The sequence below is a fragment of the Ranitomeya imitator genome, chromosome 7 (assembly GCF_032444005.1).
Source record: "Ranitomeya imitator isolate aRanImi1 chromosome 7, aRanImi1.pri, whole genome shotgun sequence".
Classification (NCBI taxonomy): Eukaryota; Metazoa; Chordata; class Amphibia; order Anura; family Dendrobatidae; genus Ranitomeya; species Ranitomeya imitator.
In genome coordinates this window covers 222,554,037-222,579,794 of record NC_091288.1, presented here as the reverse complement: position 1 = coordinate 222,579,794, position 25,758 = coordinate 222,554,037, and the positions used below count along the sequence as shown (strand labels likewise).

The 25,758-nt window shown below is 43.4% G+C and overlaps 1 protein-coding gene across 2 annotated transcripts in view; it reads right to left on the bottom strand.

Annotated features, from left to right (window-relative positions):
- The window catches only part of LOC138645675 (uncharacterized), a 40,393-nt gene extending 21,297 nt beyond the window's left edge, over positions 1-19,096 (bottom strand). Inside the window, exons 1-10 of one of the 2 annotated variants that reach the window (XM_069735132.1) lie at positions 18,843-19,096; positions 18,119-18,288; positions 17,712-17,734; positions 16,115-16,376; positions 14,424-14,624; positions 7,485-7,510; positions 6,823-7,105; positions 4,734-4,928; positions 3,561-3,634; positions 1,021-1,110 (exon numbers count right to left, since the gene is read on the bottom strand). In XM_069735132.1, coding sequence (XP_069591233.1) covers positions 1,021-1,110; positions 3,561-3,634; positions 4,734-4,928; positions 6,823-7,105; positions 7,485-7,510; positions 14,424-14,624; positions 16,115-16,376; positions 17,712-17,734; positions 18,119-18,215 — 1,251 coding nt within the window. In that variant the 5' untranslated portion in view covers positions 18,216-18,288; positions 18,843-19,096. The remainder of the gene's footprint in view (positions 1-1,020; positions 1,111-3,560; positions 3,635-4,733; positions 4,929-6,822; positions 7,106-7,484; positions 7,511-14,423; positions 14,625-16,114; positions 16,377-17,711; positions 17,735-18,118; positions 18,289-18,842) is intronic. The other variant, XM_069735133.1, reaches the window with a different exon arrangement.
- Positions 19,097-25,758: the final 6,662 nt, after the last annotated feature.

Here is a 25,758-nt window from a genome sequence, read left to right as displayed (position 1 = left end):
GTAGCCCTATATACCGGCCACACACTGACTCCAGGATTGTAGACCCCTGTGATGAGGGGACACACCGTGATCTAACATGTCACCACACAGCACAGTGATATCTGTAGCCCTATACACCGGCCACGCACTGACTCCAGGATTGTAGACCCCTGTGATGAGGGGACACACTGCGATCTAACATGTCACCACACAGCACAGTGATATCTGTAGCCCTATATACCGGCCACGCACTGACTCCAGGATTGTAGACCCCTGTGATGAGGGGACACACCGCGATCTAACATGTCACCACACAGCACAGTGATATCTGTAGCTCTATATACCGGCCCCTCACTGACTCCAGGATTGTAGACCCCTGTGATGAGGGAACACACTGCGATCTAACATGTCACCACACAGCACAGTGATATCTGTAGCCCTATATACCGGCCACGCACTGACTCCAGGATTGTAGACCCCTGTGATGCTAGTTAGTGGACACACCGCGATCTAACATGTCCCTTCTGTCACATTATTTTCAGGGTTCCATCATTTCTGTCCAGGACGATTTCATGAGTTTTATTTTAGAAAAAATTCTATAGAAGCGTGGTGGAAAAGCAATGTCTGACTTTCATCTGTTCATTTTCTTAGATTTTTTATTTATTATCAGTTTTGTCAGATTCAAGTTATTTTTGTGACCATTGTGGGTTTTTCTGTCATTTAACGAGAGATACCAACAATTTTGACCACGTGTGTAGGTCTACCCACAGACACAACAACCATAGCTCCTACTAATCCTGAGGCACTGCAGAGCCGGCAGTAAGTCGGAGCCGGCCGTGGCTACAGCCGCCGCTCAGTGACTGAAGCCAGAGACTGCCGGGGGGAGTAAAGGGTTAATTTCTTCCCGGGAGCTGGGGCTGCCTCAAGGCTTTAGAATATTATTAACCTGCAGATTAACCCCATATTTGCAGGATAATTTTTATATTACAGATTCCCTTTAAGTTCTCAAAGCTATAAAACCAAGAGAAGTGTATGACTTACACGTTCCACGTAGGAAGATTGCTGCTCTGCAGGAGGAATGTGAGGACCATGCGATTCCTCTAAAAATGGATCATAAACGGCTCCTCTCTTCTGGAAAGAAATTAGATTAAAGGGAATTTGTCAACAGGTTTTTGCTACCTGATCTATAAGAAGCATGGCGGGGCAGAGACCAGATTCCACTGATGTGTCACTTTCTAGAATGTGACCTGATGTTTCCACAAAATCAGTGTTTTATCAGTAGGAGATGATCACTGGAGGATTGGGTGTCTCATGCCACCTGGTTATCCATCTTTGTTTAACCCCTTCCTAAATACTAATTTGCAGCATTCAGTCAATGTACAATGTATGAAGAAAGCTGCCAGAGTATTCTGGGTGCAAGAAATAAAGGACTCACAGCTCTGCTAGATCTGCTACAGAGAAAACAGGGATTGTAGCAAAACTACAGCAAGTAGCCCCATAAGTGACAATTCACGGGAACACGATCTCTACGATATATCATCCTGTTCTCAGATGACATAGTGTAAGGCTGCTGACAAGTCCTGTTAGCAAAATATCATCCTAGGTCTATACTGGATGTATCATAGATGATATATTACCCCAGGTCTATACCAGATGTATCATAGATGAAATATTACACCGGGTCTATACAGGATGTATCATAGATGACATATTACCCTGGGTCTATACCAGATGTATCATAGATGACATATTACCCGGGTCTATACCGGATGTATCATAGATGACATATTACCCGGGTCTATACCGGATGTATCATAGATGACATATTACCCGGGTCTATACCGGATGTATCATAGATGACATATTACCCGGGTCTATACCAGATGTATCATAGATGACATATTACCCCGGGTCTATACCGGATGTATCATAGATGACATATTACCCCGGGTCTATACCGGATGTATCATAGGTGACATATTACCCCAGGTCTATACCGGATCTATCATAGATGACATATTACCCCGGGTCTACACCGGATGTATCATAGATGACATATTACCCCAGGTCTATACCGGATGAATCATAGATGACATATTACCCCGGGTCTACACCGGATGTATCATAGATGACATATTACCCCAGGTCTATACCGGATGTATCATAGATGACATATTACCCCAGGTCTATACCGGATGTATCATAGATGACATATTACCCCGGGTCTATACCGGATGTATCATAGATGACATATTACCCCAGGTCTATACCGGATGTATCATAGATGACATATTACCCCGGGTCTATACCGGATGAATCATAGATGACATATTACCCCAGGTCTATACCGGATGTATCATAGATGACATATTACACCAGGTCTATACCGGATCTATCATAGATGACATATTACACCAGGTCTATACCGGATCTATCATAGATGACATATTACACCAGGTCTATACCGGATCTATCATAGATGACATATTACACCAGGTCTATACCGGATCTATCATAGATGACATATTACCCCAGGTCTATACCGGATGTATCATAGATGACATATTACCCGGGTCTATACCAGATGTATCATAGATGACATATTACACCAGGTCTATACCGGATGTATCATAGATTACATATTACACCAGGTCTATACCGGATGTATCATAGATGACATATTACCCCGGGTCTATACCGGATGTATCATAGATGACATATTACCCCAGGTCTATACCGGATGTATCATAGATGACATATTACCCCGGGTCTATACCAAATGTATCATAGATGACATATTACCCCGGGTCTATACCGGATGTATCATAGATGACATATTACCCCGGGTCTATACCGGATGTATCATAGATGACATATTACCCCGGGTCTATACCGGATGTATCATAGATGACATATTACCCCGGGTCTATACCGGATGTATCATAGATGACATATTACCCCGGGTCTATACCGGATGTATCATAGATGACATATTACCCCAGGTCTATACCGGATGAATCATAGATGACATATTACCCCGGGTCTATACCAAATGTATCATAGATGACATATTACCCCAGGTCTATACCGGATGTATCATAGATGACATATTACCCGGGTCTATACCGGATGTATCATAGATTACATATTACACCAGGTCTATACCGGATGTATCATAGATTACATATTACACCAGGTCTATACCGGATGTATCATAGATGACATATTACCCCGGGTCTATACCGGATGTATCATAGATGACATATTACCCCAGGTCTATACCGGATGTATCATAGATGACATATTACCCCGGGTCTATACCAAATGTATCATAGATGACATATTACCCCGGGTCTATACCGGATGTATCATAGATGACATATTACCCCGGGTCTATACCGGATGTATCATAGATGACATATTACCCCGGGTCTATACCAAATGTATCATAGATGACATATTACCCCGGGTCTATACCGGATGTATCATAGATGACATATTACCCCGGGTCTATACCAAATGTATCATAGATGACATATTACCCCAAGTCTATACCGGATGTATCATAGATGACATATTACCTGAATTTCACTGTATATTGGCATGTTTCTCTCATTTTCAGATTGTGAGCACTTTGGTGATTCTAAACTTTTGCCTGTGAAACAAACAGAACGTTCCTTTTGTCATTTATAATATTTTATTACTTCTCTCTTTGCAGCTTTATAATATTCTCCTATAATTCTCCTATAATGTAGAGAGACAAATCATATTTATCTAAACCTGAGATGATCTTTTCACATAAAATAAATGTTTCACCAGTTTAACATCTTCTCCCCCGGTTGTATTCACACTGTACGTTGTTATGCATCTTCTCCCCCGGTTGTATTCACACTGTACATTGTCGCGGTTAATTACTTGATGGTAATAATAAAGTGACTGTGCCTGGATAAGGGGCAATCAAAGAGGATGAAACGTCCCCGCTCTCAGGGCTGTGCCCAATGCCCGCTTCACCGGAGCTTTTACCAGGGTCACTTTATTATCACCATCAAGCACTTAACCATTTGGTGTTATTATCTATTATTATTCCCTTTTTGTTACTCTGCCATAGTGGTTTAAATGTATTGGACTTAATCATTCTTATGCAGAAACTCTATATTGTTGCCTGTACTTAGTAGTAATTTTTTTAGATATGATTTATTTATGATATAATCCATGGACTATATATGGTGCATTTTACCAAAGTGTTTTCATCAGTATTTATATTCTACATATATTCATTATTCATCATTATCTTCATTGTAATTATCTCCTGATGAAATAAAGATATCTCTCGATGGTTGTAATGGACCTTAATGAAAGTAACATAACCTAGTAGCAGACCCTCTCTTGCCTCCAATCCCCCCTTTTCTGTGGAGTTCTTGTCTTGTTACTATGTCCTTAATTTATAAAATAAAAATGTACGAGTAAATTATATATGCAGTCGTGTTTCGTACTTTTAGGTAGCATGTTCCGAGTGGTTACACGACAATTATTATTGTTGCCTTTGTGCTAATCTTTAATAATTCCTAGCTGTGCCCATCGGTTCTGTATTGGTTGTAGAGATTTAGGATTCTACTTCTTGTGTTCCGCAGTCCTCATATTGCCCTACGCAGACAGTCCTATCTGAACGTCCCTCACAGACTCATCGGGGGATTGTGGACACCAGATATCGGACGACCAAATGATGAGTAATAAAGAGGATTTCTGTTTAATACCTGAAAGTCGAAGGAAATAATTCAGGATCTTTGATTTAGCGGATTGTCCCCGGTTCTCAGTCTTGTCTTCATATGAAATAAGAATCAGGTCACTGGCGTAATTGGCGATCTTTGGCTGCGAGAGCAGGATCTGGCTCTTCTTCTCATTACCCGCGTCCTCCAGATCATCAATTATCACAATTGTGTTCTTCTTCCCTGCAAATCACCAGCTGGATTAGTGATCTACTTCTGAGCATCCATTTAATTTATGGCATGGGTCAATAGAGGACACGAGCCTCCAGGTCAGACTCACGTCATAGCCTCCAAAACTGATGGCTAATCCCCCAACAATCATGTCTACGGGTAAAATATAATCTGTCCCTGGCATCTTCTGCAGGGAAAGTGAGGATTTCCACCCAGTCTAATAGTTTTCATAAAATGAGCAGCTTTAATGTCTACAATCATGTCTTCAATTACCGAATTAGCAAGACTAAACTCTGCCCTAATTCTAGCCTTCGTCCTAATTCTTACTGGAAACATCAGCTACAATAACACGAGCTACTTACCAGCTTTATTGTTAATTGCAATTATTAAATCATGTTCATGGGAAGAGCGGTTAGAGGGAGAAAATAAAATGTTATTCTTCCTGCAACCTCTCGATGTTTTACAGGGAACAGTAACAGTCACAGCTCACTCCACCGTGATCACTCCCCCTGTACGTTGATTGACAGTTCGCTCTGCACATATGCTACTACTGTTTACTGTTGTATCTTGACTGGCAGAGTGGATATTACCTTTATTATGGTTCCAACGATTAAGAAATAGAGAAAGGAACGGCACAAGAGGAGTACAAACTCTTTTGGACTTGGACTCTTATGAGAAACCGATTTGCAGGTGTCACAAAATATCTGGGTATATGGTGCTCTGCAATTCTAGCGTATAGCTGAATTATCATCAAGACAGAGAAAAAGAAAATATGCGGCACTCGGGCCGTTTCGCACAGTGAGTGCTTTGACGGGTCCAGGTGCGAAACGGCCGTCGTCCTCTCTCCACTACCGCACCCTCCTGTATACCTGATGTCCTAATGGATGTATGAACATGCAACATTTTTATACCAATAAAGAGCACGAATATACAGCAAAAGGAGGGTGAGTGCCGCATAATTTCTTTTTCTCTGTCTTGATGATAATTACCTTTATTATTCTCTGGGATCTCTATTGAACTCAAAGCATATTAAACTGAGGACTGGGAAGGGGTTACCCATAATAAAAGATTACACTGACCTGTGGAAGTCCCGACGCTCAACTTTCCTGCCACCTTGTCCTCGGTTTTGGACCGGTGATTGGTCTTCAGTATTCTGGAACTAATAGGTCAATGACGTGCAGACATGTGGGGTCCGCCGCACAACATGAGGTCTAGTCAGTGCCAGAAGTCTGAGGACTGACCACCTTCAAACAGCGAGCAAGGACCGGGCGGGGATCAGCACAGCAGGACAGGTGAGGATAAGATTTACTTATTTAAACTTTCCTGTTCCTCCATATATGATGGATTGACTTTAGAGCATAATATTCAGAAATCAGAGCAGTTTAGATTTGGACTGAATTTAGGACCCAGACTACTTCTCTATAGAAAGAATCTATTCAGCTGCCATTTTGCTGGATTCATGTAAATCTAATTATGAAAAAACGAGAATCTCGTACTTTTGAATTTTTTAAGGAATTTGGAACCAGTTTGATTCATAATGAACTTGTTTCCCTCATCTCTACGTACGGTATAACCTTGCTCTTAAACCTAACCAAAACCATGTATCGAACCCTAACACTAAATCTAATCCTATCCCCAAACCTGTTGCCCCAGTCCCAACACTAAATTCAGCACTAATCTAAGCTTTAAACTAAATTCCAACCCTTATTCCAACCAATACTTCAATCCTAGCACTAAAACCAATCCTAAACTTATCAGCAAATCCACTTATAGCAAAACATCTAATCCTAACCTGAGCTACTCTTAACCTTAACCCCACACCTAGCTGAAATCCTAGTGGTTGTGAGTGCAGCTGCTCCAGATGATGGTTCTGGTAGGAGTCAATTTATGGGTGTTTTTCTCTTACCCAGGGTTGTGGACAGTTGCTGCAGCTCCTCATCGTACAGACTGTCTGTCACATCAGTAATGTTGACCCTGCCATTTTTCTTGGTGTGGTAGAGGATCCCGAATGTGCAGTGGGACAAGTCCTCACTCATCTGCTGGAAACCATTGTTGGAGATGAAGCATGGTTTGACAGATAGAACGTGGTCTCTGAAGTCGTCAGTTGCCAACAAAGCCGTCAGCCAGGAGTAATCTCGGTGCGCTGAACTGGAGAAAATCCCAACGTTATATTTTGTCCCGAACACAACCTTGAAAGGAAAAAGACATTAAAATATTATCGAGCAACTAATACAGGACTGCAGACTGCACTGGGTCTCCAAGCCTTTACTAAAGTAAAATACTTCCAAGCCTCAAGCTTCATCATGGAAGAGGCACCAACATTTCATCAGTGGTTAGCACTGCAGCCTTAAAGCACTGAGGTTCTGGGTTCAAATCCCACCAAGGACAACATCTACAAGGGGTTTGTATGTTCTCCCCGTGTATGCGTGGGTTTCCTCTGGGTTCTCCAAAGACATATTGATCAGAAATGTAGATTGTGAGCCTCAATGAGGTCTGTGCTGATAATGTCTGTAAAGTGCTGTGAAATTACTGGCACTATATAAGTGAGTAAAATAAATAAATATCTACCTGTTTGGAAATGGCGGCCTGAAAACCTGCAGAACGAAAAGAATTTCAAGTGAAAAAATGGACATGAAATGGGTGAAATATTACGACTAGAACTTGTGTTGGCATTACGACTACTATCAGGTTAAGGATGTCTTGAGATGGTCAAAACCAACAATTTTATTCAAGCTAAAACTGGTTCAATAAGCTTTCCTTCTACCTCATGTTTTTGGAGGAGTTGTTCATTTACTGGAGTGGTTTTGAAATGTTTTCAAAGAGTTTTCTATTTTTGTTTCTCCTGAAGAGTTTTTTTGTAGCCTTTTAAGTGGAGAGGGCCTAGCTTAGAGCTGATTCCATCACAAGATGTTTCAAAGAAGTGGGGTGTAGTTTCTTTTTTTTCCCAAATGACATTTTAAAGACAGAAATGGAAAAGAAAATAGCTAAAAAAATTAACATGTTAACAGCAAAGTGATTTTACAAAAGAAATAGATAGGAAGTGTTTTACGTGATTAGTCAAGTTTTTTTTTGGAGCAGACCAGCTCAAAATATTCTCTGCCTCCTGTGATCTCAGAGCATTTATTGTTAATTAGGCCACATGTATTTTTCAGTAGGTCAGGAAACACAGACCATTGTTCATATGAGCCGGAACGCTGACTTTTGAATTGATGTTTGGCCTTGGGAGACAGGACTGCAGGGTAATTGAACAATTGGTGTTTTCTAAAATGTTGCTTACCCATTATATCAGTCCATGCAGCTTGTTTCATGCAGCTGCTTCGAAAGCATCACCAAACCAGGGATTCAAGCTTCAGGAGGCTAATTTGCATATTCCAGGTGCCTTCTGGGAGAAGCGAAGTCTCCCTAAGCTAGAAGATCGTTGGGTACAGCCGGGACCAGCTGCTTCGAAAGCATCACCAAACCGCGCGTCTTACGGCGCGCGAATTTTTGCCTGTAGGACATTATTGCAAGAGAGCTTGGCTGAGTAGATTACACAAGAAGGAAAACACACAGCAAGTCAGCAGGATCTAGGAGCAACATGGCAGATGTGACAACCTACATGGTGAGCTGCAGCATGTGCTACATGTTCACAGATCGACCAGAAGAAGAATCCAATTTCACCTGTCAGAAGTGTAGACTAGTGGCCCTTTTAGAAGAAAAGGTGCGGGGTCTGGAAGAAAGAATAGCAACTTTGAAACTCATCAAAGAGAATGAAGACTTTCTAGACAGAACAGAAGCATCTCTACTGGTCACAGAAGGTGCAAAAAGTGTCAGAGAACCTCCAAAAGCAGATGAGTGGAAGCATGTGACCAAAAGAAGCAAGAAGACCATGGAGAAATCACCAACCACACAACTGAAGAACCGATATCAAATCTTTGTAGAGGATGAAGATGGCACACCTAAGAATGAAGCAATACCAGCAAGCAAAAAAGAAAAGGGCACACAGCAACAAGTGACAGCAAAAAGTACAGCCAAGAAGCAACGAAGAGTGGTGGTGGTGGGAGACTCACTACTGAGAGGCACAGAAGCAGCCATCTGCAGACCGGACATAACCGCAAGAGAAGTATGCTGCCTTCCAGGTGCGATGATCAAGGATGTGACCGATAGGATACCAAAGCTCTTCAGCTCCAAGGACGTCCACCCATTTCTTCTGATACATGTTGGCACCAATGACACGGCAAGGAAGGACCTACCGACAATCTGCAAGGACTTTGAAGAGTTGGGGAAGAAAGTAAAGGAACTGGATGCACAGGTAGTTTTTTCTTCTATCCTTCCAGTATACGGGCATGGCACCAGGAGATGGAACAGGATCCTTGATGCAAACAACTGGCTAAGACGATGGTGCAGACAACAAGGATTTGGATTCCTGGACCACGGTGTGAATTACTGGTATGATGGACTCCTCGCCAGAGACGGACTACACCTCAACAAACCTGGGAAACACACATTCGCCAGAAGACTCGCTACACTCATCAGGAGGGCGTTAAACTAGAAGAAGAGGGGACGGGAAGAAAAACATTAGACTCGAACAAAGACGACCCAGGAAAACATACTCAGAAGGGAGGTAAGAACATTTCTAAAACAATCCACAGTGAGGAGATTGGAACAAAACAAAATCCTCTGAACTGCATGCTCGCAAACGCCAGAAGCCTGACAAACAAGATGGAAGAACTAGAAGCAGAAATATCTACAGGTAACTTTGACATAGTGGGAATAACCGAGACATGGTTAGATGAAAGCTATGACTGGGCAGTTAACTTACAGGGTTACAGTCTGTTTAGAAAGGATCGTAAAAATCGGAGAGGAGGAGGGGTTTGTCTCTATGTAAAGTCTTGTCTAAAGTCCACTTTAAGGGAGGATATTAGCGAAGGGAATGAAGATGTCGAGTCCATATGGGTTGAAATTCATGGAGGGAAAAATGGTAACAAAATTCTCATTGGGGTCTGTTACAAACCCCCAAATATAACAGAAAGCATGGAAAGTCTACTTCTAAAGCAGATAGATGAAGCTGCAACCCATAATGAGGTCCTGGTTATGGGGGACTTTAACTACCCGGATATTAACTGGGAAACAGAAACCTGTGAAACCCATAAAGGCAACAGGTTTCTGCTAATAACCAAGAAAAATTATCTTTCACAATTGGTGCAGAATCCAACCAGAGGAGCAGCACTTTTAGACCTAATACTATCTAATAGACCTGACAGAATAACAAATCTGCAGGTGGTCGGGCATTTAGGAAATAGCGACCACAATATTGTACAGTTTCACCTGTCTTTCACTAGGGGGACTTGTCAGGGAGTCACAAAAACACTGAACTTTAGGAAGGCAAAGTTTGAACAGCTTAGAGATGCCCTTAATCTGGTAGACTGGGACAATATCCTCAGAAATGAGAATACAGATAATAAATGGGAAATGTTTAAGAACATCCTAAATAGGCAGTGTAAGCGGTTTATACCTTGTGGGAATAAAAGGACTAGAAATAGGAAAAACCCAATGTGGCTAAACAAAGAAGTAAGACAGGCAATTAACAGTAAAAAGAAAGCATTTGCACTACTAAAGCAGGATGGCACCATTGAAGCTCTAAAAAACTATAGGGAGAAAAATACTTTATCTAAAAAACTAATTAAAGCTGCCAAAAAGGAAACAGAGAAGCACATTGCTAAGGAGAGTAAAACTAATCCCAAACTGTTCTTCAGCTATATCAATAGTAAAAGAATAAAAACTGAAAATGTAGGCCCCTTAAAAAATAGTGAGGAAAGAATGGTTGTAGATGACGAGGAAAAAGCTAACATATTAAACACCTTCTTCTCCACGGTATTCACGGTGGAAAATGAAATGCTAGGTGAAATCCCAAGAAACAATGAAAACCCTATATTAAGGGTCACCAATCTAACCCAAGAAGAGGTGCGAAACCGGCTAAATAAGATTAAAATAGATAAATCTCTGGGTCCGGATGACATACACCCACGAGTACTAAGAGAACTAAGTAATGTAATAGATAAACCATTATTTCTTATTTTTAGGGACTCTATAGCGACAGGGTCTGTTCCGCAGGACTGGCGCATAGCAAATGTGGTGCCAATATTCAAAAAGGTCTCTAAAAGTGAACCTGGAAATTATAGGCCAGTAAGTCTAACCTCTATTGTTGGTAAAATATTTGAAGGGTTTCTGAGGGATGTTATTCTGGATTATCTCAATGAGAATAACTGTTTAACTCCATATCAGCATGGGTTTATGAGAAATCGCTCCTGTCAAACCAATCTAATCAGTTTTTATGAAGAGGTAAGCTATAGGCTGGACCACGGTGAGTCATTGGACGTGGTATATCTCGATTTTTCCAAAGCGTTTGATACCGTGCCGCACAAGAGGTTGGTACACAAAATGAGAATGCTTGGTCTGGGGGAAAATGTGTGTAAATGGGTTAGTAACTGGCTTAGTGATAGAAAGCAGAGGGTGGTTATAAATGGTATAGTCTCTAACTGGGTCGCTGTGACCAGTGGGGTACCGCAGGGGTCAGTATTGGGACCTGTTCTCTTCAACATATTCATTAATGATCTGGTAGAAGGTTTACACAGTAAAATATCGATATTTGCAGATGATACAAAACTATGTAAAGCAGTTAATACAAGAGAAGATAGTATTCTGCTACAGATGGATCTGGATAAGTTGGAAACTTGGGCTGAAAGGTGGCAGATGAGGTTTAACAATGATAAATGTAAGGTTATACACATGGGAAGAGGGAATCAATATCACCATTACACACTGAACGGGAAACCACTGGGTAAATCTGACAGGGAGAAGGACTTGGGGATCCTAGTTAATGATAAACTTACCTGGAGCAGCCAGTGCCAGGCAGCAGCTGCCAAGGCAAACAGGATCATGGGGTGCATTAAAAGAGGTCTGGATACACATGATGAGAGCATTATACTGCCTCTGTACAAATCCCTAGTTAGACCGCACATGGAGTACTGTGTCCAGTTTTGGGCACCGGTGCTCAGGAAGGATATAATGGAACTAGAGAGAGTACAAAGGAGGGCAACAAAATTAATAAAGGGGATGGGAGAACTACAATACCCAGATAGATTAGCGAAATTAGGATTATTTAGTCTAGAAAAAAGACGACTGAGGGGCGATCTAATAACCATGTATAAGTATATAAGGGGACAATACAAATATCTCGCTGAGGATCTGTTTATACCAAGGAAGGTGACGGGCACAAGGGGGCATTCTTTGCGTCTGGAGGAGAGAAGGTTTTTCCACCAACATAGAAGGGGATTCTTTACTGTTAGGGCAGTGAGAATCTGGAATTGCTTGCCTGAGGAGGTGGTGATGGCGAACTCAGTCGAGGGGTTCAAGAGAGGCCTGGATGTCTTCCTGGAGCAGAACAATATTGTATCATACAATTATTAGGTTCTGTAGAAGGACGTAGATCTGGGTATTTATTATAATGGAATATAGGCTGAACTGGATGGACAAATGTCTTTTTTCGGCCTTACTAACTATGTTACTATGTTACTATGTTACTATGTTTACATGCTAACATTGAGAGACAAACTATGCAAATTGATAGATTAATTAAACAATGAGGTTTGACTTCATCTCTCCTTCCACCTGACCTGTGAATGATGGTCTGAAGACAGATGTGGGTATAAAAAGGGACCTCTACCCTTCTGCAGAGAGACTCAACAGAACAGCAGCCAAGGCACCATGGCTCCAACCGGAGGAATACAGATTTGATATTCTACAGTACTCTAGCTTACGGGACCACAGCCCCAGCTGGAGGGACACAGATCTGCTCCATTGACCATCACTGAACCTGTGGAAACTTTCAGAGAAGCTAAGTTTGGATAATCAGGTCACCTGGCCCCATGGAGATGTTTGGAAAAGCCAGGTTGGGACAGTCAGGTCACTTAGCCCCATGGAGATGTTCAGAGAAGTCAGGTTGGGACAATAAGGTCAACTGGCCATGTACGTCAATGGGCTGTCAGCTTCCTAACATTGATGTTACCTCCTCTCTGTGGGTGCTCATCAAAAGCGAGGTGCCACTGGTGGAGGTTGTCGGCCCTGGAAGCCTTAAAGTCACAGCTGCTCTAATCCCAGCGAGACAGCGGAAGGGTGAGATTCTGTAATTTGCACCATCTTACGATTTGCTTGGACTGTGCTATATGTTATAGCATGTTGGTGGCTCAATAAACTATTGCCGCACTGTTTTACCCTCACCCTATGTTGTCTGAGTAGTATTCTGCTCACGGGAAAAGGGCACGAGGGTTCAGTGGTATAAGCCCTGGCCCATGCCGTCTTTCTAAAGACAGCCAGGCCATTGGACAAGAACACCTACTGTCCCTCGTGTCTCAACACCTGCACATAGTCTTGCTCTAACCCCTGCCAAAAATGATGAAAAGTGCACATATTGGAATCACTGAGACTTGTCGCTTCCTGATAAATCTACAAATGACAAATCTGAACCAGATTGTTGGTCATCACCAATGATACATATTCTACATTTTACTGCTTCCGAGTCTCTCGATGAGTTGGTGACTGATTAACTCTACAGATTGGAGCAATTATTTTGATTTGCTGCCTTTGGGTTGGATTTCCATCTTAAGGGAGTTTTATGATCCTTTCCATTGGTACAATGAACGTTTCTGGCTGTTCATAAGGATGAATTTACTATCCAGACACAATGGGCTCATTGAGTGTTCACCATCTTTACTAGCAGCTTGCTATGTGAATAGAGTGCTATATCCTCTATGCCTGTGCTAATTCAATATGAAAGCATGGCCCGTAAAGCTGGCAGCATAGCCCACCTGCTCCATCTAATGTCTTACAGCCTCATCGGGTTCTCTCTGCTCAGACTCTCGTGTCCCCACAGTGGTCAATGCCGGCAGTGGTCATGTAGGATATAGACCTTCTCCTCCCCCTCTGTACTTGTTCTGATGTGTGAAGATAAGGCTGCTCATGGTTCAGAGTAAAGACCAACTTACACATTATATAGATGTAATCTAAGTTATCGGCTGACAATGTCTCTCCCAATACACTTGAACGGTTGGCCAAACCTTCTTGTGTTCTCTCTGAGAGAGCTGCTGCCAGGCTCCTCGATGGCGGCCTATCTACTTGCTGAAAGAAGGATTGAACAGGTCAGATCCTTCTCTATTCAGATATGATCTGTCGGGAGAGTCGGGAGGTCCAGATACACATTACACTGTCGGCAAATCCTGCAGATATCAGTGGATTTGGACGACTTTAGTCGAAGATGTCCAGAGGAACATATGACTTAATATGTAACACAAGAATCTGCAATTGTGCTGAGAACACAGAATGAGGAGAACCTTTCACCTTGTAATGACTCTATATATTACATTTTATTACCCTCCTCTTATCCTTCTCATATTATAGCAGTGACTCTGACATTTACATAAACGCATAAATAAAAGCTGTAATGACAGTGAAGGATTTGCAGGCACTAACCTCGGGCGTCGTTGTTTGGTTCCGGCTGTTCTGAGGAATTATGAAAATACTTCTGATAGTCTGACATCTTCTCCCTCTCTGTGAACAGGAAGACAGCCCGGGCATATTTCTTTACATCGTCATACTTTTCTATGATCCGAGCCTTCTCGTCATTATCGCTGATCCTTACGTTATCGATCACCACAACCAGGGGCTTCTTCCCTGTGAAGATATGACTGAGCTCAGACTACAACAGATGGTCTATATCGAGATCTTAGTCATGATGATCGAGTACTAAAATGCTCGAGCACTCGGTGTTCGAATCGAGCAGGTCGGACGCTCGCACAGGCTGGACTCTAGCAACGAGTATAATGGAAGTCAATGGGAAACGAGCATTTTTCCGGAGGACAGAAGAGCTGGGGAGGGGGGCAGGAAAATGTCGGATATGGATGGAAACAGCGCTCAACTGGAATGGGAACAATATGGGGAAGACGCCTGGATGCATCTGACTCCCAGGTCGCTGCTGGGGACAATGCTGTCAGAGTATTACGCCATTTTTACGGACTGACAATTAAGGATACAAAACCGAAGATAAAATGGATTTAACAGGAAAAAATAACAGGAAAAATTCTCTCTTGTATAATGACTTGTACAGTGGGGAAAATTACAAAGAAAAAAAAATCTCCTCTTCCTCCTACCCTTAATAGCCGGTCATCCCTCACGGTATTTCCGCCTCCCCTATGATGACAGAAGATGACATCATAGAGGGGGAAATAAAACTGCATCCCTCTTTAGTCACTGGTAAAGGTAATTTTACCATTTTACTACTTTATCTGGGCTGTGGTGTGTGTGTGTAATTTGTGAAGGACGAACTCTGAGACTCACAAAGCCCATGGGGACAATGCAGGAACTGCCAAATATTTGAAGGAAGAAGGACCTGAAGATCCGCCCTGTATTAGACATAAATGAGGGATTATACACATTCTGTTACAATTGTTACGTAGTGGAACTCCTAGACTATGTAGTAAGTGCAAGGGCTGCCAAAAATTAGAATAAGGGACTGAAAAACACGTAGAGGACGCCTCAGAAAACATTTTTTCCCCATTTTTAAGAAGTGTGACTCCTAGACTGGTAAAGCCTATGCACTAAGTGGAGGAACTGAAAAACATTTACCCTTAGGGGGTATATATGATGAAAGGAGTCATCATACACACCCTGATGATGGTCGCATTGTGATCCTTTAAAAAAAATTTTGAGTGAGGGCCACCTGATGACCCTACGTTTGAGTTGGCTTTATGTTTCGCTGTTGTCATCCGGTGGGGTTGAGAAGTCTGTGCCCATCCAGGCCTTGTTCATTTTGATAACAGTCAGCCTGTCAGCATTTTCAGTTGACAGGATAATGCGATTATGAGTTACTATGCTCCGGCGGGAATAAAAACCCGCTATGGGCCAGCACCTCCAAGGCTTAGAGGGACAGACCATGCCAAGTGTCCAGCTTGGATACCCAAAGCTGTACAGCCCAGATGAATCACGGAGGATGTTGGTACCATCGGCATGGTGCTCCATCACCATCTTTACATTTAGCATGATGGACATTATTTTTGCATCTGGCGGCAGTAGACGGTGAAACGACTGCACACAATGACTCTGACCATCGTAGTCTCTCTATCCTGCAGAGCGAACGACAGCCTTAGTCCAGACAGGCCTCTTACCTTGCACGGACAGTGACTTCAGCCTCTGAGCCGGTGACGCGCCTGGGGTCAACTCGTATTCTCTATGTACGTAGATGCAGAAGGTGTACTCAGCGCTCTGCTTTTCCCAGTTCTTTTCCTTAATTGTACCGATCTTGATGAAGTTTGCGCTCCTAACGTGTTCTTTGAAATGCACAGAACTAATGATTCCAATCAACCACTGGACGTCACTCTCTTCAAGAGCGGAGACGACCACGACGTTGTGTCCTGACGTCAGCTGGCTCTATAATGGCAGAATATATTATACAAGCTGTACACTTATCCTGGTGATGGCATACACATAGGGGAATGTTATCGTGAGGTCTGCCTAACTGGTTGGGTCCAGTAGTTACCGCTGGACGCCTCGGAGGGGCTTCTAAGGTTAAGCACTGGCTCCAGAACCTCAGTGCTTCTGACTTTATGACCCCCATCCATAAAAGTGTTTTTGCCAAATTTTTGTCATAAAATGCTATAAAAGGTCACAAAACTTTAGTGCAACTTTACATTTTCACGCCAGTTTTGGACAACTCTACCAAAGTGGTTGGAGCATGGGAAGGACACAGCGTGGTGAAATTCATCAAAAGTTGTGGAGTAACATATAAGAAATCTTACTCCAATTCCTGACTGGAGCGATATTTCTAGAGAGGTTCACGACACTGATAAGATGTGTCCAAGTCATTGAGTATCATGTGCCTCTTAATTAGATGCATCTTAATTCTGCACCCAAGAAGGAGAATAAGAATTAAGTCATAATGAATCTGGCTCTACGTGTTCTGGGAACTCTGAGCCCTCTATACTGAGCTCCATTATTGGTGGTCCTCACCATCACTGCAATATTATTTCAAAGGAGCTCATTCCTCCCAGCTCCACCTTATATGGACAAGTATAGAGAGAAAAGCTTCAGAAAAGCGATGTGAGCTTGAAACGTTGGCCCAGACCCTCCCGATTGATGAAATCATGTAGTAACATACAAAACCTAAAATGTCTTCTACTATCGGGGGCACAAAGAGCTTAACGAGATTTTATGCTCCTTTCTTTAACTTTCCATATGACCTCGTAAATTAATAGGAAATAGCATATCCTTACCTTCTGGTTTACGTAAAGTTCCTTCATCCCACTGGCCATGCCCTTTGCAGGTCTCCTCTTCTAAAGTGGTGCGCACATGACGGTTGCAGCCAATCACTGTGGCCACTGATTGGCTGCAGCAGTGATATGCTGAACCTGCCAAAAGAGAAGAAGACACAGGCAATGGACATGGCCAGCGGGAGCTGAAGATAGGGCAAGTGAGTGGAAGGTAAGTAGATGACATTAATGGGTTTTTTTTTATCACATTTGAACCCTTTCCAAAGTTAAAGTTAAAGAAAGGGGATAATCTTCAAAAGACGGAAAGTTTGGGAGTAAGTAAGTGGATCTTATGTGATCATCCCTGGTAGTAAAGGTGATACCAGATCTTTGCTGCATGGTCTGCACTTCCTGATATGAAAGTGGATCCCTCAGGTTACAGATTTGGAGCAAATCAAAGAAATTAGTGTTTTGGAGAATCGTTCAGCCAGAACTTCTCGATAATTAAAAATCTTACCGATTTCTTTCCCTTTCCAAGATCTGAAAAAAAAAAAGACAATAATAAAGTAAATGTACCGTGTACGCCTCATTACTGTACACCGACATACTGCAGGCTCTGTCATCAGGAGCTTAGGGGCCAAAAAGTTTTTAGAATTGTGGAAACTTTGCTCCTCCACCTAAAGGATGGCGGCTCTTGTGATACCGTGACCTTGTAGTGGTCCATGTATGTAGATGAGGTTGTGCACTCAATGGAAGGATGAGGGTGATTAGAGGAACATGCAAAGACAAAAACTGAGGAGATCACGATTCAACAAGTCACAACCCTAAGGATGACAAGTGCCGTAAGGACAGACAAGGCTCAATATCATTATGGTGATGGATGAAACCTGGTGATCAGCAGTGTCGTTATCTTACATGACCCACCTTTAGTCTGCTCCATGATATCTTTTAGCTGCTTCAGTTTCTGGCACATTGCATCCCCCATATTTTCGAAGCACAGCGCTTTACTCTGCAGATCCATTCAAGTTCTTTCTTGTCTCAAGACCAATGTCCTTACAGAAGTTCTGCCCTATCAGTCTGAGGAGCTCGATGTTCTGAAAGGTAAATTTGTAATATTTGTCTTAGTAAATATTATATTAGAGAAAACATATTTTTCCAAAGGTGAAGATGAAGCTCCTGGTCCCGAGGGAAGAACTTATACATTTATAGGGTCCACACCGACCATGTGATATTTTCATCTTATGATGCAGAGGACCTTCAGGCAAAACCAGGACCCCAACTACTATGCGGCAGACAGTGTCTTCTTATGTGGCAAAGGGACCCTACAGGGCTTTGTGGCCTGAATGCTATCTCTTGTGATATAGAAAAAGATAAAGCTGCACCCTTAATTGTTAAGCATGGTAACTTATAACTATTCTAAGCATTTATGTTTTGTGATATGACCTAGATTTTATATTAGAATCTCAACATCTTCAGTTGTTATTTAGTAGAAAATCATCGGCAGAATTCATAATCAATCATCATCAATAAATCAGCAATCAATCATCATCACCAATAAATCAGTCATCCTGGTTATGAGAGCCTCTATACTATCGGACACCCTGCCACCATTGGACACATTGAATTGAGAACGCTTCTGGCCTCTTACTGCATCTGTTTGTCCCCGAGGTGGTGTCGTCTTCTCTTTTCCTGGAGGTCTCCGAGTTCCCAGGTGGTTCCTGTGTCTTGTCCTTCCTTTCTTGCTGATGAAGCTGCTTATTTTCTAGGAACAACCTGAAAAGAAGGTTTATAAGGCTCCTTTTCCTGCAGCATTACACAAGGTCTTCCTCTCCAATCTTTTCCTTAACGTTCCCGGATCTGAGTAGACGCCTCCGCCTTACCTCCTGCTGAGTGACCTTAGGCACCAATTTATTGTAGGATGTTTCATGTATGATTTTCATTCTCAGGTCAAGGTCCATGTTGGACGTTCCTCCACCTCCTTTACAAACAAAGGTGATAAAACCATACAGACTTTACTCACAGATATAAGAGCTAAAATAAAATATGTAACAAAGCTTAAAGAGTATCAGTCCTTACTAGATGAGCGGTCGTGTGTGCATGGGAGTAATACCGGGGGTTCTTATCGATATATCCATTATATCATGCATGTTTTGACTGTTTTGTAAGATATGGGGGATTCGTCTCTTAGCTCCGTGTCACATCGCTCATGTTGTTATTGTTAATACTTGAGAGTATAAAATGTTCAAATGTCATTCTTGCATTTTCAGGGTAATGTTTCTCTTTCTTTAAGGTCCATGGTAATCCCGAAGTTGATGCTAAGGACAACACGCCTTCTTGAACATGCGAGTATGGGAGACTAGATGACATTTTTGTATTATGTTTCTCAGACTAGGAAAACTCTGTAAATTAAGTGATGACAAAATTGTGAGGGCTCAGTGCAGGATAGAGTAAGTTGTAGCCAAAGAAAAGGTAGTCCCGATTTATGGCCACCTAGAGAGGTGAATGGAGCTCTAGGAGAGGTTCTTCCACTTCTGAAACGAGTGAAGATGATATTATGATATTAAAACACCTAACAGTTTTATTTATAGAGGGATACATGGTAAAATATGCAGGGGTAATAATAAGGAACAGGAAAAACAAATGTCACCCACATAAATCCAGAAGGTACAGGATGTGCAGACACAATCTTAACTAATCATACTTAGCCCACAAATGGCAAGAGGCATGGCAATAATATAATCCAATGTTGAAGCCCATTTGCCACAGATGTTGGCGCACTTACAGGAACCGTTGGTGCACATAATAACCCTTAAGAAAATCCATCTTACTGATGGTCCTGTTATGGACCTGGTGGTTAGGAGCACCCGGAACGACCTGATGGATAAACTCACACAGGACAAGCTCTGGGAAGTGGGAGCTCTGCTGACCGCAACCCCTAATCCTATCACACAACTAGAAATAGCCGTGGAGCGTACCTAACACGACCTAGATGCCTCTTCACAGCCTAAGAGCTAACTAGCCCTAAAGATAGAAAATAAAGCCTACCTTGCCTCAAAAAAATTCCCCAAAGGAAAAGGCAGCCCCCCACATATATTGACTGTGAGTTAAGATGAAAGTCACAAAGACAGAAATGAAACAGGTTTCAGCAAAGGGAGGCCAGACTTACTAAACAGACTGAGGATAGGAAAGGTATCTTTGAGGTCAGCACAAAAAACTACAAAACGACCACGCAGAGTGTGCAAAAAGACCTCCGCACCGACTCACGGTGCGGAGGTCCACTCTGCATCCCAGAGCTTCCAGCTAGTAAGGCAAAATCATGATAACCAGCTGGACAAGGAAACAATGAACAAATAGATAACTAGCAGGGACTTAGCTTCTGCTGGAGTAGACAGGTCACCAGAAATATCCAAGACTGAACTGAACCTGTACAAGAACATTGACAGCTGGCATGGAGTAACGATCTGAGTGGAGTTAAATAGAGAAGCCAGCCACAGAATAAACTACGTCACCTGTGGAAGGAACCTCAGAAGCAGCAGCTCCACTCACAGCCACCAGAGGGAGTCCATGGACAGAACTCGCCGAAGTACCATTCATCACCACAGGAGGGAGTTCGATAACAGAATTCACAACAGTACCCCCCCTTGAGGAGGGGTCACCGAACCCTCACCAGAGCCCCCAGGCCGATCAGGACGAGCCAAATGAAAGGCACGAACGAGATCGGCAGCATGAACATCAGAGGCAAAAACCCAGGAATTATCTTCCTGACCATAACCCTTCCACTTGACCAGGTACTGGAGTTTCCGTCTCGAAATACGAGAATCCAAAATCTTCTCCACCACATACTCCAACTCCCCCTCGACCAACACCGGGGCAGGAGGATCAACGGAGGGAACCATAGGCGCCACGTATCTCCGCAATAACGACCTATGGAACACATTATGGATGGCAAAAGAAGCTGGAAGGGCCAAACGAAATGACACAGGATTGAGAACCTCAGAAATCTTATACGGACCAATGAAACGAGGCTTAAACTTAGGAGAGGAAACCTTCATAGGAACATGACGAGATGACAACCAAACCAAATCCCCAACACGAAGTCGGGGACCAACACAGCGCCGGCGGTTAGCGAAACGTTGAGCCTTCTCCTGGGACAATGTCAAATTGTCCACCACATGAGTCCAAATCTGCTGCAACCTGTCACCACCGTATCCACACCAGGACAGTCCGAAGGCTCAACCTGCCCTGAAGAGAAACGAGGATGGAAACCAGAATTACAGAAAAAAGGCGAAACCAAAGTAGCCGAGCTGGCCCGATTATTAAGGGCGAACTCAGCCAAAGGCAAGAAGGACACCTAATCATCCTGATCAGCAGAAACAAAGCATCTTAGATATGTTTCCAAAGTCTGATTAGTTCGTTCGGTTTGGCCATTTGTCTGAGGATGGAAAGCCGAAGAAAAAGATAAATCAATGCCCATCTTAGCACAAAAGGACCGCCAAAACCTCAAAACAAACTGGGAACCTCTGTCCGAGACGATGTTCTCCGGAATGCCATGCAAACGAACCACATGCTGGAAAAACAATGGCACCAAATCAGAGGAGGAAGGCAATTTAGACAAGGGTACCAAATGGACCATCTTAGAGAAGCGATCACAAACCACCCAAATGACCGACATCCTTTGAGAGACAGGGAGATCTGAAATAAAATCCATGGAAATATGCGTCCAGGGCCTCTTCGGGTCCGGCAAGGGCAAAAGCAACCCACTGGCACGAGAACAGCAGGGCTTAGCCCGAGCACAAGTCTCACAGGACTGCACAAAAGAACGCACATCCCGTGACAAAGAAGGCCACCAAAAGGATCTAGCCACCAAATCTCTGGTACCAAAGATTCCAGGATGACCCGCCAACACCGAACAATGAACCTCAGAGATAACTCTACTAGTCCATCTATCAGGGACAAACAGTTTCTCCGCTGGACAACGGTCAGGTCTATCAGCCTGAAACTTCTGCAGCACGCGCCGCAAATCAGGGGAGATGGCAGACAAAATTACACCCGGTTTGAGAATACCCGCCGGCTCAGGCAAACCCGGAGAGTCAGGCACAAAACTCCTTGACAGGGCATCCGCCTTCACATCTTAGAGCCCGGAAGGTACGAAACCACAAAATCAAAACGGGAGAAAAACAGCGACCATCGAGCCTGTCTAGGATTCAACCGTTTGGCAGACTCGAGATAAGTCAAATTCTTGTGATCCGTCAAGACCACCACGCGATGCTTGGCTCCTTCAAGCCAATGTCGCCACTCCTCGAATGCCCACTTCATGGCCAACAACTCTCGATTGCCAACATCATAATTGCGCTCAGCAGGCGAGAATTTTCTAGAAAAGAAGGCACATGGTTTCATCACCGAGCCATCAGAACTTCTTTGCGACAAAACAGCCCCTGCTCCAATCTCAGAAGCATCAACCTCGACCTGAAACGAGAGCGAAACATCTGGCTGGCACAACACAGGGGCAGAAGAAAAACGACGCTTCAACTCCTGAAAAGCCTCTACAGCCGCAGAGGACCAATTGACCACATCAGCACCTTTCTTGGTCAAATCAGTCAACGGTTTAGCAACACTAGAAAAATTAGCGATGAAGCGACGGTAAAAATTAGCAAAGCCAAGGAACTTCTGCAGGCTCTTCACAGATGTCGGCTGAGTCCAATCATAAATGGCCTGAACTTTAACAGGGTCCATCTCGATAGTAGAAGGGGAAAAAATGAAACCCAAAAATGAAACCTTCTGAACCCAAAAGACACATTTCGACCCCTTCACAACCAAGGAATTCGCACGAAGGACCTGGAACACCATTCTGACCTGCTTCACATGAGACTCCCAATCATCCGAAAAGACCAAAATATCATCCAAATATACAATCATGAATCTATCCAGGTACTCTCGGAAGATGTCATGCATAAAGGACTGAAACACAGATGGAGCATTAGAAAGCCCGAATGGCATAACCAGGTACTCAAAATGGCCCTCGGGCGTATTAAATGCTGTTTTCCATTCATCGCCCTGTTTAATTCGCACAAGATTATACGCCCCTCGAAGATCTATCTTGGTGAACCAACTACCCCCCTTAATCCGAGCAAACAAATCAGACAGCAGTGGCAAAGGGTACTGAAATTTGACTGTGATCTTATTAAGAAGGCGGTAATCAATACAAGGTCTCAAAGAGCCATCCTTCTTGGCCACAAAGAAGAACCCTGCTCCCAACGGTGATGACGACGGGCGAATATGACCCTTCTCCAAGGATTCCTTTATATAACTCCGCATAGCGGCGTGCTCTGGCACAGATAAATTAAACAGTCGGCCCTTAGGAAACTTACTACCAGGAATCAAATTAATAGCACAATCGCAATCCATATGAGGAGGTAAGGCACCGGATTTGGGCTCTTCAAATACATCCCGGTAATCTGATAAAAACTCAGGGACTTCAGAAGGAGTGGATGGCGAAATTGACAGCAATGGAACATCACCATGTACCCCCTGGCAACCCCAGCTGGACACAGACATAGATTTCCAATCCAACACTGGATTATGGACCTGTAGCCATGGCAACCCCAAAACGACCACATCATGCAGATTATGCAACACCAAAAAGCGAATATCCTCCTGATGTGCAGGAGCCATGCACATGGTCAATTGAGTCCAGTACTTAGGCTTATTCTTGGCCAAAGGCGTAGCATCAATTCCTCTCAATGGAATAGGATACTGCAAGGGCTCCAAGAAAAATCCACAGCGCCTGGCAAACTCCAAGTCCATCAAATTCAGGGCAGCGTCTGAATCCACAAATGCCATTACAGAATACGATGACAAAGAGCAAATCAGAGTAACGGACAAAAGAAATTTAGACTGTACCGTACCAATGGTGGCAGACCTAGCGAACCGCTTAGTGCGCTTAGGACAATCAGAGATAGCATGAGTGGAATCACCACAGTAAAAACACAGCCCATTCCGACGTCTGTGTTCTTGCCGTTCAGCTCTGGTCAAAGTCCTATCACATTGCATAGGCTCAGGCCTATGCTCAGAGAATACCGCCAAATGGTGCACAGCTTTGCGCTCACACAAGCGTCGACCGATCTGAATGGCCAAAGACATAGACTCATTCAGACCAGCAGGCATGGAAAACCCCACCATGACATCCTTAAGGGCTTCAGAGAGACCCTTTCTGAAAATTGCCGCTAGGGCACATTCATTCCACTGAGTGAGCACAGACCACTTTCTAAACTTCTGACAGTATACCTCCGCTTCATCCTGACCCTGACACAAAGCCAGCAAGATTTTCTCTGCCTGATCCACTGAATTAGGTTCATCATAAAGCAATCCAGGCGCCAGAAAAAACGCATTAACATCACGAAATGCAGGATCTCCTGGCGCAAGGGAAAATGCCCAGTCTTGAGGGTCACCACGCAACAAAGAAATAATGATTTTTACTTGTTGAACGGGGTCACCAGAGGAGCGGGGTTTCAAAGCTATTATGATCTCTTACCACGTGCAACCACAATAATAATAATCTTTATTTTCTATACAGTGCTAACATATTCCCCAGCGCTTTACAGTTTTCACACATTATCATCGCTGTCCCCGATGGGGCTCACAATCTAGAATCCCTATCAGTATGTTTTTTGGAATGTGGGAAGAAACCAGAGAACCCGGAGGAAACCCACGCAACGCGGGCGGAACATACAAACTCTTTGCAGATGTTGTCCTTGGTGAGATTTGAACACAGGACCCCAGCGCTGCAAGGCTGCTGTGCGAACCACTGAGCCACCGTGCTGCCGAAGTCTCAGCAATATTCCTTTTACAGGTAGTTCAATCATAACTTCCTCAACAGTGCAACCACAAGTCACAACAGTAGCAACTCTTTGATGTAGCATGTCTGGAGTCACACAGGGACCAAGCTTGGGGCTGCAAGGTCCAGGTGATTATGGACACAGGAAATGGATGGCAGGATAATCCTCTGAGGTAAGCCAGGCAGTGGTGGACATCTCCTGCTAACCCGGCTTGTCTACAGGTGCCGTCAGACTCCAGGGCTCACTGCATTGGACTGCAAGGCTGTCAGCACTTTCCATGAGCTACTCCTCTAGGTCCTTACTTTCCCCACTCAATGATTGACAGCTCACTTGTTCCCCAATCCCTTCTTCTCCAGCTTGCTCAGCCAGTCAGTCCTTTCCACTACTGCTGCTCCTCCTCTTCCAGGTTGCGAAAGTGAACAAAGGTTTTTGGTAGTTGTAGTCCAAGGCAATACAGGAAAAAGGTTACATTCTTCCCCTGGTGAGTTGCTGTAGGTTCCCAAACATGAAATCAAGACTCACCACCTAGAACAAAAACTTGTGATAAAGCATCCTTACTAGGACAAATTCATGGACTTCTTCATCCGATGCATCAGCAAATTCACCACATACTGCAAAACCGTATTCCTCAATTATGCTCATCTCCCCTAAACTCCTGGAATATTGTGCTCCAGTTTAAGGCTCCATTATACTGGTGCTGGTCTTTATTGGTCTATAGGGGCAGACTGT